At 39.9% G+C, this 13,836-nt stretch overlaps 1 protein-coding gene across 1 annotated transcript in view; it reads left to right on the plus strand.

The window, feature by feature from the left end:
• The window catches only part of MFN2 (mitofusin 2), a 495,982-nt gene that overhangs the window by 284,082 nt on the left and 198,064 nt on the right, over positions 1-13,836 (plus strand). Inside the window, exon 12 of the mRNA XM_044063040.1 lies at positions 8,922-9,024. Coding sequence (XP_043918975.1) covers positions 8,922-9,024 — 103 coding nt within the window. The remainder of the gene's footprint in view (positions 1-8,921; positions 9,025-13,836) is intronic.

Raw genomic sequence — 13,836 nt, forward strand, 5'->3', positions numbered from 1 at the left:
CACCTTAGCCCAGCGCAAGAATAAACTAATTCTGAGGGATCCTTTAAAAACCCCTTTCTCGGAGGCTTTATCTGAGGCGGAGGTCTCAATACCTCCTAAAGAGTCGAAGAAGAGGAAGCCAGATAGTACCATCGTCTTCTCATCCTCAAGAATCAAAAACCACTAAGGCCCAGGTTCATACGGAACCAAAACCAAAAATTGCAAGAATGACTTTGACACCTGTATCAACACCGAAGTCTAAAACTCCATCCACGGTGCCATCCTTGACCACAGAACCAGCAATGACTACTTCCACGGTACTGACCCCTTCCACAGACCCTCTTGGCACCAAAAATAGTCTCTCCATTAAAACCGGTCGCTCCTCCCCCCCTCCCCCCATCACAAGCTTCCGGTCTTTTGACCACAGTGCCAAATGTCGAGACACTAGCCAGGACGAGACTTTTTCTCTGTCAGTTGACCCATTCGTTGGACAACAGCTAAGTCCATTCCTTGATCGGCCTGAATCTACATCGGGGATGTCAACCCGTTCCACCAGGAGCCTTTTGGAGCTTGACATAGTGAGATTTGTGGATCAGCTCCTAGCAGCTAGAGGCATCCCTACTCCATCTAAAACCTCCCTTATACCCAGAGCCGAGGACTTTTCTCCACAGACTCCACTTCAACATATATTCCTCCTTCAACCTCCCCGCAGTTTTTGGAGCCCTCTATGCTGACGCCTATCTCAGTGCCAGCTTCTTCACTTCCACTGGTGGATCTTATCATGGTTCCGGAGCCAACCCTGTGGTCCACAGTTCAGTCGGGGCCAGCCCACCCTCGAGACCATGACTGGTCTGTTGACACTGTGACCCGTAGTACCACACAGATTTTTTTCTATGCTGCCATCTACGGTTCCAGTTGCTCTAGCAGCTGTGAGTCCTCTTGCAGCTCCTTCCCTGGAGGCGGGCTCGTCGGAGCAGGGTGTGACTCCGATACCGAGGTTGTCTTTTCTCGGTTCTGGGCTCCCATCCCTCTTTGTTCGGGCCTGCCTTCCAGGTTATGGAGAGGGCACTCACCCCGGCAGGTTCACAGTTGGCTCCTTTAGCGCCATAATGCCACTTATACATGCCTTCTGGTTCGCAGCTGACACAGTCCACTGTGCTGGGACATTGGGCACAGGAGCAGCAAGCTACCCTAACACAGGGCACCCTCTCTTCAGAGTCCTCTTCAGATGTCCCCCCTAAAGAGCCGCCCCATAAGAGATCATGCAAGAGGAAGCATGTTGATTCCCCCGAGGAATCTCTCACTGAAGATATGGATTATGATGAGGGGGAAGGGACTCCACAGTCGCTCCCTAAGGATGTCTCCTTCAGAGACGTACTGGAGGTACTGAAACAGAGTAGTGACTGGAAGCCCACCAACCTTTCTGAGGAATATGTATTCTTGCAGGCTTTCTGTGCTTGACCCTCTAATTCCTTAGGTGACCCCGCCTACAGATGAGTTAGTCAAGCTCATCGTGCAGCATGCTTGGAAGACTTCTGACACCATTGAGCCAATCCCATGGAGACCGGACAAAATACTTTCCCCATCCAGAGGATGACCCACATTGGTCCAAAGGCTTGGCAGTAGATGATGTGGTGGTGGCAGTGGCCACAACAAAAGAACTCGCAGGGGAGAGTCCTGCTGTCCATCCTCCAAACAGGGAGTGTCGGACGATGGACAGGTTAGGGAAGTGGGTTTTTTCCTCATTGACCGTTGCCATACAGTCATTGAACTACTTGTCACATCTCCAGAGAGACCTGATCACAGAACTCTCAGGAACTTCGGCAGGAGCTGTGTCTGAGGTACATGACAAATTTGCCTCACAGCTTGCAGTTGATTTCCCATACAAACGAAGGGGCAGCCAGAGCAGCAGGTGTTGTCATGAGACATGACACCTGGATGTGCTTGTGTGACTTTGCGGACCCTTTCAAGTCTTCCTTCATCAACTCTCCGGTTGATGCTGCCTCTCTTTTCAGTCCAAAGGTTAGAGAGACACTAGCCAGTTGTGAGAAAGATAGTAAGACCCTGTCTGCTGTGGGTATACATTTTTCAACTCCCCAACGTTCCTACTCTAGGAATCAGAGCAGTGGAAAGATGTAGTTCAGGAAATCCCAAGAGTCTTTCCGTGACACGTGGTGAGTTATCCCCTCGGGGCAGAGGGAGGAACTCATCAGGAAGACACCCCCAGGCAGAGGGGGTCCGCATAACCAAGGGTCCAGAGATTCTTTTTCTGGGCAGCCCTACCAGCGTTTCTGAAGAGCGGCCCAATTGCTTGCCTCTGGAAGCAGTCTGGGGACGATTCTTTCTGCACCATTTAGCCTGGCATTCCATAACGACAGATTCCTGGGTGCAGACAATAATTCAAAGAGGTTATCACATTCCCTTTGATCTTTACTCACGTCCGGAAAGACGAATTCCCGATGTTCCACCCAGTCAGAGGGACGAAGCATCACAAGAAATCCGAAAGCTGCTCCAAAAAAGTCTCATCCAGTTAGTCCCACCAGACCAGATAGAATCTGGATTTTACTCAAGGTTCTTTTTAGTACCAAAAAAGACAGGGGAATGGAGGGCAATTTTGGACCTCAGCATCCTAAACAAGTTTGTCAGACAAACCAAATTCTAGATGGTCACGGTTCAGTCTGTCCTCCCGTTTCTGGAGAAAGACGACTGGATGTGCTCAGTAGATCTCCAGGACATGTATTACAGTATAAAAATGGACAAACAGTCCGGGAAATATCTCCGCTTCTGCCTGGGAGCCAATCACTACCAATTTTGAGGACTGCCCTTTGGTCTCGCCACAGCCCCCAGAGTGTTCACCAAATGTATGGCAGTGGTAACAGCTCACCTGAGACTGCAGGGATTCCAAGTGTTTCCATATCTAGACGATTGGCTCCTTACTGCCCCCACCAAGCATCTACGGCTTCACGTCTTACACTACACCCTACAGCTAGCAAGCTCGTTAGGGATCTCAGTGAACAAAGAGAAGTCAAGTACCTGCTCAGAGCCTAGAATTCATAGGAGCAACAGTCAAAAAAAACTGTTACATGCGAATTATAGCCAACACAGTAAAATCCAAACTTATAAAACTGTTTTTTTTTTTCCCCATAGGGGCTTCACCCCCTAGTACACCCCACACCACTGCTACTTAACCTCAGTCACCATACTGTCAAGTCAGGGGATGCTTTGATATGCTATAATCTCAGAATTATTGTGTACACTGAGATGCTAAAAACCCTATTCCTGTACTCTGTTTCGTGCAGACTCCTCAGAGGTGTGACCTCTGTCTGGCATACAAAGCAATCTCAGACCCCACCTTGGTCTTGATGGGACTGCTGCATATCCTCAAGTCAAACTCCACTTGAAAAACCCACATGCACAAACTCAACCTCATCTGTGACATCAATAGGACTTATTGGCGGGACAAATCTGTGTCCCAGAGACTCCCCCATTTGATGAATAGACTCCCTTTCCACGGCAGGCAGAGTACCTTATTATCTGTCACATAGCCATATATACATCTGAATATAAAATAATTACACAATTAATCAATTAATTAACTCATCAATTAAGTAATGCCTTCCAGTTGAACTCCTCATTGTAATAAAAGAGTTTTTACATCAATATTACAATATGCAGGAACACTAATTTGTTCTAACACAGCACCTTTTAAACCAACACTACTGTTGTTGTGAAATTGTGCAAAATGTAGAGCTACAGGACTATTAACATTAACATTATTTATGTCCCTCATATGCTCTAACAATCTAATTTTAAATGCTCTTTTTGTCTCCCCTATATAAAATTTGCCACAAGGACAACACAGGGAATACACCACACCTACTGAATTACAACAAAAAAATTATTAGCATTGAATTTAACATTATTAATAAAGGAAAAATAAGGCACAACATGCTTTACAGGCTTTGCACCTTCCACAAGGAAAGGTTCCAACTTTGGAAGGTTCAATGCAAATTTGAGAAGGGGGTATGCTAAACTTGCTTTTAACTAAAATGTTTTTAATATTTCTTCCCCTACGGTAAGTTCCACAAGTTGGTTAGGGGGGTTAAATTAGTAGGTTCTAGAAATGTTTATAATTTTGATCATAAAGTGGCACGATATGATAATATCACTAATAATAATGAAAATATGTATTTTGTAACTACTTTTGGTTGTTTTACCAGACAGTTTCTTGATATAGTAAGCCGTTTTTGGTCTTTTTTATGTTCTTTAAAGAATGTACAACAATGGTTAAATGTTAATTTAAAATTTTCTTACTGTAGGGGAAGAAATATTAAAAACTTTTTAGTTAAAAGTAAGTTTAGCATACCCCCTTCTCAAATTTGCATTGAACCTTCCAAAGTTGGAACCTTTCCTTGTGGAAGGTGCAAAGCCTGTAAGCATGTTGTGCCTTATTTTTCCTTTATTAATAATGTTAAATTTAATGCTAATAATTTTTTTTGTTGTAATTCAGTAGGTGTGGTGTATTCCCTGTGTTGTCCTTGTGGCAAATTTTATATAGGGGAGACAAAAAGAGCATTTAAAATTAGATTGTTAGAGCATATGAGGGACATAAATAATGTTAATGTTAATAGTCCTGTAGCTCTACATTTTGCACACTTTCACAACAAAAGTAGTGTTGGTTTAAAAGGTACTGTGTTAGAACAAATTAGTGTTCCTGCATATTGTAATATTGATGTAAAAACTTTCATTACAAAAAGAAGCTCTGTATATTTTAAAATTTAAAACTGTCTCCTTTTGGGCTTAATGAGGAGTTCAACTGGAAGCATTACTTAATTGATGAGTTAATTAATTGATTAATTGTGTAATTATTTTATATTCAGATGTATATATGGCTATGTCACGGAGAGTGTTTTATTCTCCTTGAAGGCTTTGGCCGAGACGTCAGAGATTTTAGCTTTTATTAAAACACTTTGGTGGATACTGTGCTTGTTGTTCTTTGCTCTTGGCTGCTTTCGTGGTTTGTTTTTTGATGTCTACTGATCCACAGTACCATCTTCCTCGCATTTTCAGAGAGACTATGGAAGGAAATCAAATGTCTCTTGACAATTTTCTGGTTAACTCAGCTACACCGGCTGATAGAGGTGAGCGTCAAGCTTCCCAGAGATTATTAACTGAAAGCAAGACTGTTTGGGAGAAATGGGAGGAAGAGAGACGTTTGCGGTCTTCCAACCCGTTTTCCTGTGTTGGTAGAAAGGTCCCATTGTCTGTGAATACAGAGAATAAACTGTTGTTTGAGGAACTTGAAAAATTAATGTGGAAAGAAACTGCAGTATACTATAATGTTTGTGGCTTGCAAAAATATGTTGAGACTGAAACTACTCCGAGAGGTCTTAGAGTTTTCAAAGACCCCTCTACTCCATTTGATTTAACATTGTATACGGACTGTGTTTTTCAAAAGAGGTGGGTTACTGCAGCACATAAATGTGTTACCGAATGGTTGCACATTCTTATAGAACGTGATCAATTAAAACAAAAAGAGTTGTGTTCCAGCATCAAAAAAATGTGTTTAGATCTTACTAACTCTGTTCCGGCCACTATATTTGATGAGTTTTTAAAGCAAACTAATTTAAAACTCAAAGAATATGAAGCTACGTTGATCGACCGAAAAAAAGGGAAACTGTTACGTGATGTACGCGATTATGAGTCCAATCGCGCTTTCCTGTCCAGGGCTCAACATACTAAGATTCGCAAACAAGTTAGGTTTCAGCCTGATAAGGCTGTGAATACATCACATCATTCCTCAGCCTCAGAAGGCGGCTATACTTCCTACGAAGAGGACTGTTATGAATCGGACTATCCAGTTCTTCCAGCGGCTTATCAGAGGGACAATTTTCACCAAACTTTTCGTGGGGAGGCTGCCACACCTTTTCACAATGCACAGGGACAGAAACTAACCTGGGAGCAATCTTCCATTCCAGGTGGGCAATGACATGGACAGGGTGGATTCAAAAGGGGTAGACGTTGATTCTAATAATGTTTGTAGTGTTAATAATATTTTTTTGAATACTCAGGAGTATGTTATTGACTTGTCTAATTATGTATTTAATGATGTTGAATTGTCTGTTTTGAACCGTGGTTTGAAATTTATCCCCACGGTGGTCACTCGACTCCATGAGTTACAAAAGGATATATATGTTTTTGGTAGAAAATTACAACTTAAATATTTTTTTAAATATGCTGATATGTCTTCTTTTGGTCTTAATGAGGATAGTGTTAACAGTTCTTCCGATAGCTTTTTTTCTTGCTTGTCGGATGATGATATTAATGCATATTGCAAGCTTGATACAACTAATGTTCCCTCACACAGTAATTTTATGCCTAATAGTTTAAACGGAGAGGTATGTCAGTTTGTTAGTTTAGTTAACTATTTTACTGAACTAGCTTATAGAGAGTATATGAACAAAAAATCTAATATTAGATATAATTTACAATGTGATGAATGGAAAGCTTTGGTAAATCTTGGAAAAATGAGTGAGATTGTATTTAAACCGTCTGACAAGGGAAATAAATTGGTAGCCATGCACTTTATAGACTATTTGTCTATGTGTATGGATCATTTACATGATACTAATACATATAAAGTAATTGATTTAAGGGTGTATACTAGATCTATTGAAGAATATTTGGATATTATTAATAAAGGTGTGAGATTGGGTTATTTTTGTCAAACAGAAATTAAGAATAAGTTTCAGGTGGAAGGTTCTAAAATGGCTTTATTTTATTGCTTACCCAAAATACACAAAAGTTTGTCTAGGCCTCCAGGTAGGCCTATAGTTTCAGGTTCCTGTTATTTTTTGCATAATTTAGGTATTTTTTTACATCATTTTTTGTCTTATGTTCGTAGTTTACCTTCATATATTTGTGATGTGTTTGATTTTTTGGAAAAAATAAAAAGGGTAGATATAAATCAGAGGATGTTATGGGTCACTATTGATGTGAAGAGCCTATATACCAATATTAAACATCAGTTTGGTATAGAGGCTATTAGATTCTTTTTAGGTGACTTTCCTGCCACTGAATTTATAGTTGAATTGATTTATTTTTGTTTAACTCATAATTTTTTTGAATTTAATCATGTGTTATATCAGCAGCTACAGGGTACAGCCATGGGGGCTCCTTTTGCCCCCATGTATGCTAATCTCTTTATGGGATTATTTGAATTGGAAATTATTTACAAGCATGAGTTTTTTCATTCACATGTGATTGAATACTATAGATATGTGGATGATTTGATATTTCTAGTTGAAGCTGATAAACAAGAAATTATAGACTTTATTAATGATATTAATGAGAATAAATATTTGTTGAATTTTGATGGGTTAACAATTGGACATATTGTTCCTTTTTTGGATGTTGTGTTAGATATTTCTGATGGTAGGAATATTGTTACTTCACTAAACAGAAAATTTGAAGGAGTTAATCAATATTTATATGGTACCAGTGGGCATCCCCCTCATACCTTAGATGCTTTACCTTATGGGGAAATGCTACGAATATATAGACTGTGCAATAAGCCTGAAACTTTTCATAAAGAAATGAGGTCTTTGGTGAATTCCTTCATAAATCGAGGGTATAGTAAGGAAATTTTGAATAAAAGTTTTGACAAGTTGGTTAGGGGGGTTAAATTAGTAGGTTCTAGAAATGTTTATAATTTTGATCATAAAGTGGCACGATATGATAATATCACTAATAATAATGAAAATATGTATTTTGTAACTACTTTTGGTTGTTTTACCAGACAGTTTCTTGATATAGTAAGCCGTTTTTGGTCTTTTTTATGTTCTTTAAAGAATGTACAACAATGGTTAAATGTTAATTTAAAATTTTCTTACCGTAGGGGAAATATTAAAAACTTTTTAGTTAAAAGTAAGTTTAGCATACCCCCTTCTCAAATTTGCATTGAACCTTCCAAAGTTGGAACCTTTCCTTGTGGAAGGTGCAAAGCCTGTAAGCATGTTGTGCCTTATTTTTCCTTTATTAATAATGTTAAATTTAATGCTAATAATTTTTTTTTGTTGTAATTCAGTAGGTGTGGTGTATTCCCTGTGTTGTCCTTGTGGCAAATTTTATATAGGGGAGACAAAAAGAGCATTTAAAATTAGATTGTTAGAGCATATGAGGGACATAAATAATGTTAATGTTAATAGTCCTGTAGCTCTACATTTTGCACAATTTCACAACAAAAGTAGTGTTGGTTTAAAAGGTACTGTGTTAGAACAAATTAGTGTTCCTGCATATTGTAATATTAATGTAAAAACTCTTTTATTACAAAAGGAAGCTCTGTATATTTTAAAATTTAAAACTGTCTCCTTTTGGGCTTAATGAGGAGTTCAACTGGAAGGCATTACTTAATTGAGTTAATTAATTGATTAATTGTGTAATTATTTTATATTCAGATGTATATATGGCTATGTGACAGAGTGTGTTTTTTATTCTCCTTGAAGGCTTTGGCCGAGACGTCAGAGATTTTAGCTTTTATTAAAACACTTTGGTGGATACTGTGCTTGTTGTTCTTTGCTCTTGGCTGCTTTCGTGGTTTGTTTTTTGAAGAGTACCTTATTATCCCTTTTTAAGAGCAATCTGGATAACTGGATGGGATTCCACCTGCGTCCCTGCTGGACTGAGGCATGGAGTGCTGACTTGGATAAACATGGGCTAAACTCTTGGCTAGGCTTATAAGGGCCTCAGGGCCAATAGCCTAGTAACTTCCTATGATCCTGTGATCCTATGAAATACATTTGTACATAACTGTTTGCTGTTCTTGATGTCAAATATGTTTCAAACTTGTTTTGATCCCTTTCAGTGCTGTCAACATTTGGCCGTTACAACAGTTTATATAATTTTTCTTAATGCTTCTACCAAATAAATGTTTGTTTTTTTAGGAACTTCACAAGCACATTGAAGAAGGTTTGGGACGCAATATGTCTGATCGTTGTTCAAGTGCCATCACTACTGTGCTTCAGGCTACTCAGCAGGAAATGATAGGTCAGTTATTTTGAAAGTGTTATGTCCATCTCACTGTAATCACTGTTGACTGTTTAATCACAGTAACTTTTTAAATGGTCATGTTGATCTTCATGATATTTGAACCAGGCCCTTTAAGATTTTATATGTAGTAGAATCTTCCTCAAAATGCTCTAAGCTCTGAAAACAAAACACTAAGCTTTGATGATTGTGAAGATTGCTGATATACCTTTGGTTAATCATGAAAGCTATTACAGTAATGCCTTTTAGATCCGTGTTGATCAAACTTTAAAAAAAAAAAAAAAAAAAAAAAACAGCATACATGTTTGCCCATAAGCTTATACAGCATGTTTTTTTCCCTCTCATGTCTGATTTAGGTTTATGTATGAGGTCCAGACACTGAAATTTTACTTCTCAGCATACACTATAAGAATGTACCTGTGCTCATTAGAATGGCATCCACAGAGATTAAACTGACATTCCCTGTGCTTGTGATAAGGAGCTTGATGGCTTCCAGTTCTGTCCCAACACTCATAATTTCAAGGTGTAATTTTAGCATTCATCCTCAACCCCTTTTCCCATTTTGTACATGAGGTCGAGGTGTCACTTTAGCACTGACCATCATCTCAAGCCAAGGTTTATACAGCCAGGTGGCTAGCCCTGCTGCGGTAGATGTTCTTCGTGTTTCACTGTTGCAGTCCTCACATTTGGGTTATCTGCTTGCAGTAGCCCTCAGTCGGCCTGATTAACAAAGTCTTGGGTCCTGCGTTAGTTGCTATCTCTTATTCCATAATGTCAAGTAGTCAGGGGTATAAAACATGCAGCCGATGCCATTACATCCATCTTTCTTGTCGTGCGGTGCCCGAAGCAGAAGCAGTTCGCAAGTGCCGGTCCGCCGACTCCTGAAAGTTTCGTTTTCGAGTTTCAGAACTGAAGTCTTCAACTAAAAGTTAAGTACCCCGTTGGGGAAACTTTTTCTTGCTCATTTATGCTTCTGGCTGGGAGCCAGTCATTACCATTTTCGTGCTCTGCCCTTTGGTCTCACCACAGCCCCTAGGGTGTTCACCAAATGCATGGCAGTAGTGACAGCTCACTTGAGACATTTTGGATTCCAAGTGTTTCTGTAACTGGATGATTGGCTCCTGACTGCCGCCACCAGGCATCTACTTCTACAAGCCCAGGGATTCAACCATTCAGCTCTGCACCCAACTGGGGATTACGATAAATTGGGAAAAGTCTGCCTTGTCGCCCTCTCAATATGTGACTTTTATAGACACAGAAATAGACACAGTCACCATGATGGCTCATCTTCCTGCAGACAGAATTCAAAATCTCAGACAGATATACACCTTACTTCCTCAACAAAGAGTCAAAGCCAAGACAGTGCTGAAACATTTAGGGGACCATGGCTTTTACCATAACCCTAGTTTCACTAGCCAAACTACATATGCGAATCCTTCAATGGCTACTCTTTTCTCAGTGGTCTCTCCAACAACTGCCTCGGTCTCACCATATTCTGATAACGGAATCTTGCAAAAAAGACCTTCGTTGATGGATTCAGCCCGATCAACTGATAACAGAAACACCCTTCCGTCCTCGCCCACCCGTTGCTACTGTGACCGCAGATGCCTCCAAGATGGGGGGCATTATCTAGGTAGGACTGTCCAAGGCACATGGCAAGATCACGAGGCTCACCTTCATATCATTGTCCTAGAGATGAGAGCAGTGCTACTAGCGTTGCAAACACTTCACGACTTTCTTCCTCTGTGGACGATAGCAATCCAATAGGGCTATGTCAGTGGTGTGGTATTTAAACAAGCAAGGAGGAACCAGATCTTACCCCCTATGTCAAGAGGCTCTTCGTGTTTGGCAGTGGGCGATATCTTCCCAGCGCTTTCTAGTAGTGTTACATATCCCGGGGACAACCAATGTAATAGCCGACAAGCTCAGCAGGGCAATCGTGATGCCTCACGAGTGGTCTCTGAATCAGAAAGTCACGGAGTAGATTTTCCGCAAATGGGGACAGCCTTGCTGCGATCTGTTTGCTAGCCCAATCAACGCCAAATGCAGCAGCTACTTCTCCCTTATCCCCCCTCTGGGGGAGACGCTCAGAGATGCACTTGTTCACAATTGGCCTCTGGGACTTCTTTATGCATTTCTCCCCTTTCCACTCATATAGAAAGTGATGCTTTCAAGTCCTTGAGAAGCAGAATGATTCTGATAACTCCTTACTGGCCTCGTCAAATTTGGTTCCCCTTCTCAGGCCTCACCTTTTAGACGATCCATGGACTCTGGACCCAGTTCCAGACCTCTTGACACATGTCAGGCACCTTCCACCCCTGCCTCCACACCCTCAACTTGACAGCATGGCTGCTCCACTTCCATCCCTAGTCAGGCTTCATGATTTTTCACCTGCAGTTACCCATATACTCACATCTTCCCACAAACCTTCCATGAGGAAATTGTACGCTAACAAATGGAAAAGATTTTCTGTTTGGGCAAAAGAGAAAAATGTAGATCCTTATACAGCATCCATTCCCTTGGTGTTAGAATTCCTAACTAAGCTTTTTCACCAGGGATCGGCTGCTGCTACAATCAAAGTTCAACTGGCAGCAATATCCAATTTGCGTTTAGGACAACATGCGCCTAATCTTATGGCTCTGAGTTTGTGTAAGACTTTCCTTAAAGGCACTACCTTGCTGAGACCGCCCGTTCAGGAACCTATGTCTCCTTGGGATCTAAATTTCGTTCTGTCCAAAATTACTTCCCCCGCCTTTTGAACCCGCACATTCTTGTGAACTGAAGTTCCTGTCTTGGAAGACCATTTTTCTAGTAGCGATTACATCCGCCAGAAGAGTGTCAGAGTTACAAGCACTGTCAGTCAAACTTCCTTGCTTGATTTTTCATAGAGACAGAGTTTCCCTTCATACAAATCAGTCTTTCATCCCCAAGGTTTGCTGTCAGCCTAATTTGAATCAAACTATCAAACTGCCAGTATTTTTTCCTTATCACTCAAACAGTGCAGAATATAAATTTCATCAACTTGATGTTCACAGACAGTTAAGATTCTATCTTCATAGAACCAAGGAACTTAGAAAATCAGACCAATTGTTCGTAGCCTTTTCTGACTCTAGGATGGGTATGCCAGTTAACTCTATCAAATTGGATATCAAACGGTATCTCGTTTATTTACTCTTCCAATGGCAAGCAATTTCCATTTAAAATTAAGGCTCATTCAACCAGATCCTTATCCACATCTGCTGCTTTTCAAGCCAGAGTTCCAATTGACAGTATTTGTGCAGCAGCTTGGGCTACCCCTCATACTTTTATTACTCATTACAAATTGGATTTGACCTCAAGGGGTCGAGCCTCCTTTGGTTCCACGGTTCTTAGGAGTATATTCCCATGAGCCACCTGAGAAAAAGGTGCTAGGGACGCTGTCCAATATGTAAGAATGAAGGCGAGATAGGACTACAGAACATAAAGAAGTTATGTACTCACCATGACATTCCATGTTTGTAGTTCATCTCGCCTTTCATTCTTACAAACCAACCCCCATATCCTTGGAGAATCTGGAGACAAGATAGTATTGCTTCTTTGTAGGGTTTAGACATTTCATCTTGTTGTTCCTTGTGGAAAACTTTTTTATCACTTTTGTAGTCAGCAGCAAACAAGATCTGGGGATTCTTACTAGTGCACTATGGGATACCTACCTTGCCACGAGCCAACTGAGAGACTTTGTGCTTTGTAATTGGCCGAGTCAGAGCCGAGGATCGGCTCCGAACCTATATGTCAGAATGAAGGTCAAGATGGACTACAAACATGGAACATTATGGTGAGTACATAACTTCTTTTTATATATGCTGGAATTGTGGAGTTAAAGGTTAATGGTTTATACCCATTTTGAAGTTTTAGTATCAATGAATTGTGGTCTGAAAAGGGACAGGGAGTGATTGACAAATTAATGATTTTAGAGTGCAAGTCTTGGCAGCAAATATTTTATTTATTCTAGTTTGGTACTTTAAATTTTAAAGTATCTACAAGATTAAATGATTCTACCCACTTGTTTAAAGCTTTTGGTACAGCAGATGTATGCAGCGGTCTTTTATTTGTAGTTTCAGAAATATCAAATATACAGTTAAAATCTTCTAATATTAAGTTGCCTTTATAATTATTGGAAATGAAATCCAAGTTTTTTTTTAACAGTTCCTGGTACAGTCCCTGGGAACCAGTATAGATTGGCTAGGTTCCATATTCTGTTATTATATTTAACTATTACTAATGCCATAGGGCTTTCTTTATCTTCTTAAATGATTTCTGGGTTAATCACATTTGTTTTCCATAAAATTGTTACCCCTTTTGTCTTTGTCTTATCAGTGGATTGCGCCAATATCATATATTCCTTGGGATTCCATTTGTAATTGTCATTTGTTTTGAAATTAGTTTCTTGAAGGAAGACAATTTATGCTTTGTTCAGTTTTAAATATTTCAGTAGATTTGATCTCTTGCTAGGATTGTTTAAGCCATTGGTATTTAAAGAGAATAAAGTTAAATCCATCTTAGGTTATTTAGACTATGTATTTTTTTTATTGTGACTATTAAACATTTTCATCTGACAACTATTAAGTATATGTTTGAGCTTTTAAAGGAAATTATCAGTTTTATAGTTTGAGTGTTTACCAATAAAGTAATGTTTTGGTCAGGCGTACTAAAAATGTTTTTGTGAAATAACAAATTTAAATTAATAAATGTTAAAACTAAGATCCGCACTAGCCATGGAATAAAAATCATTCCTAATCTGATGCATAAATCTACGTCCGTCAGATTATCACT

Source organism: Protopterus annectens, chromosome 2.part1 (genome assembly GCF_019279795.1).
Source record: "Protopterus annectens isolate FY-2018-M chromosome 2.part1, PAN1.0, whole genome shotgun sequence".
NCBI classification, from domain to species: Eukaryota; Metazoa; Chordata; order Ceratodontiformes; family Protopteridae; genus Protopterus; species Protopterus annectens.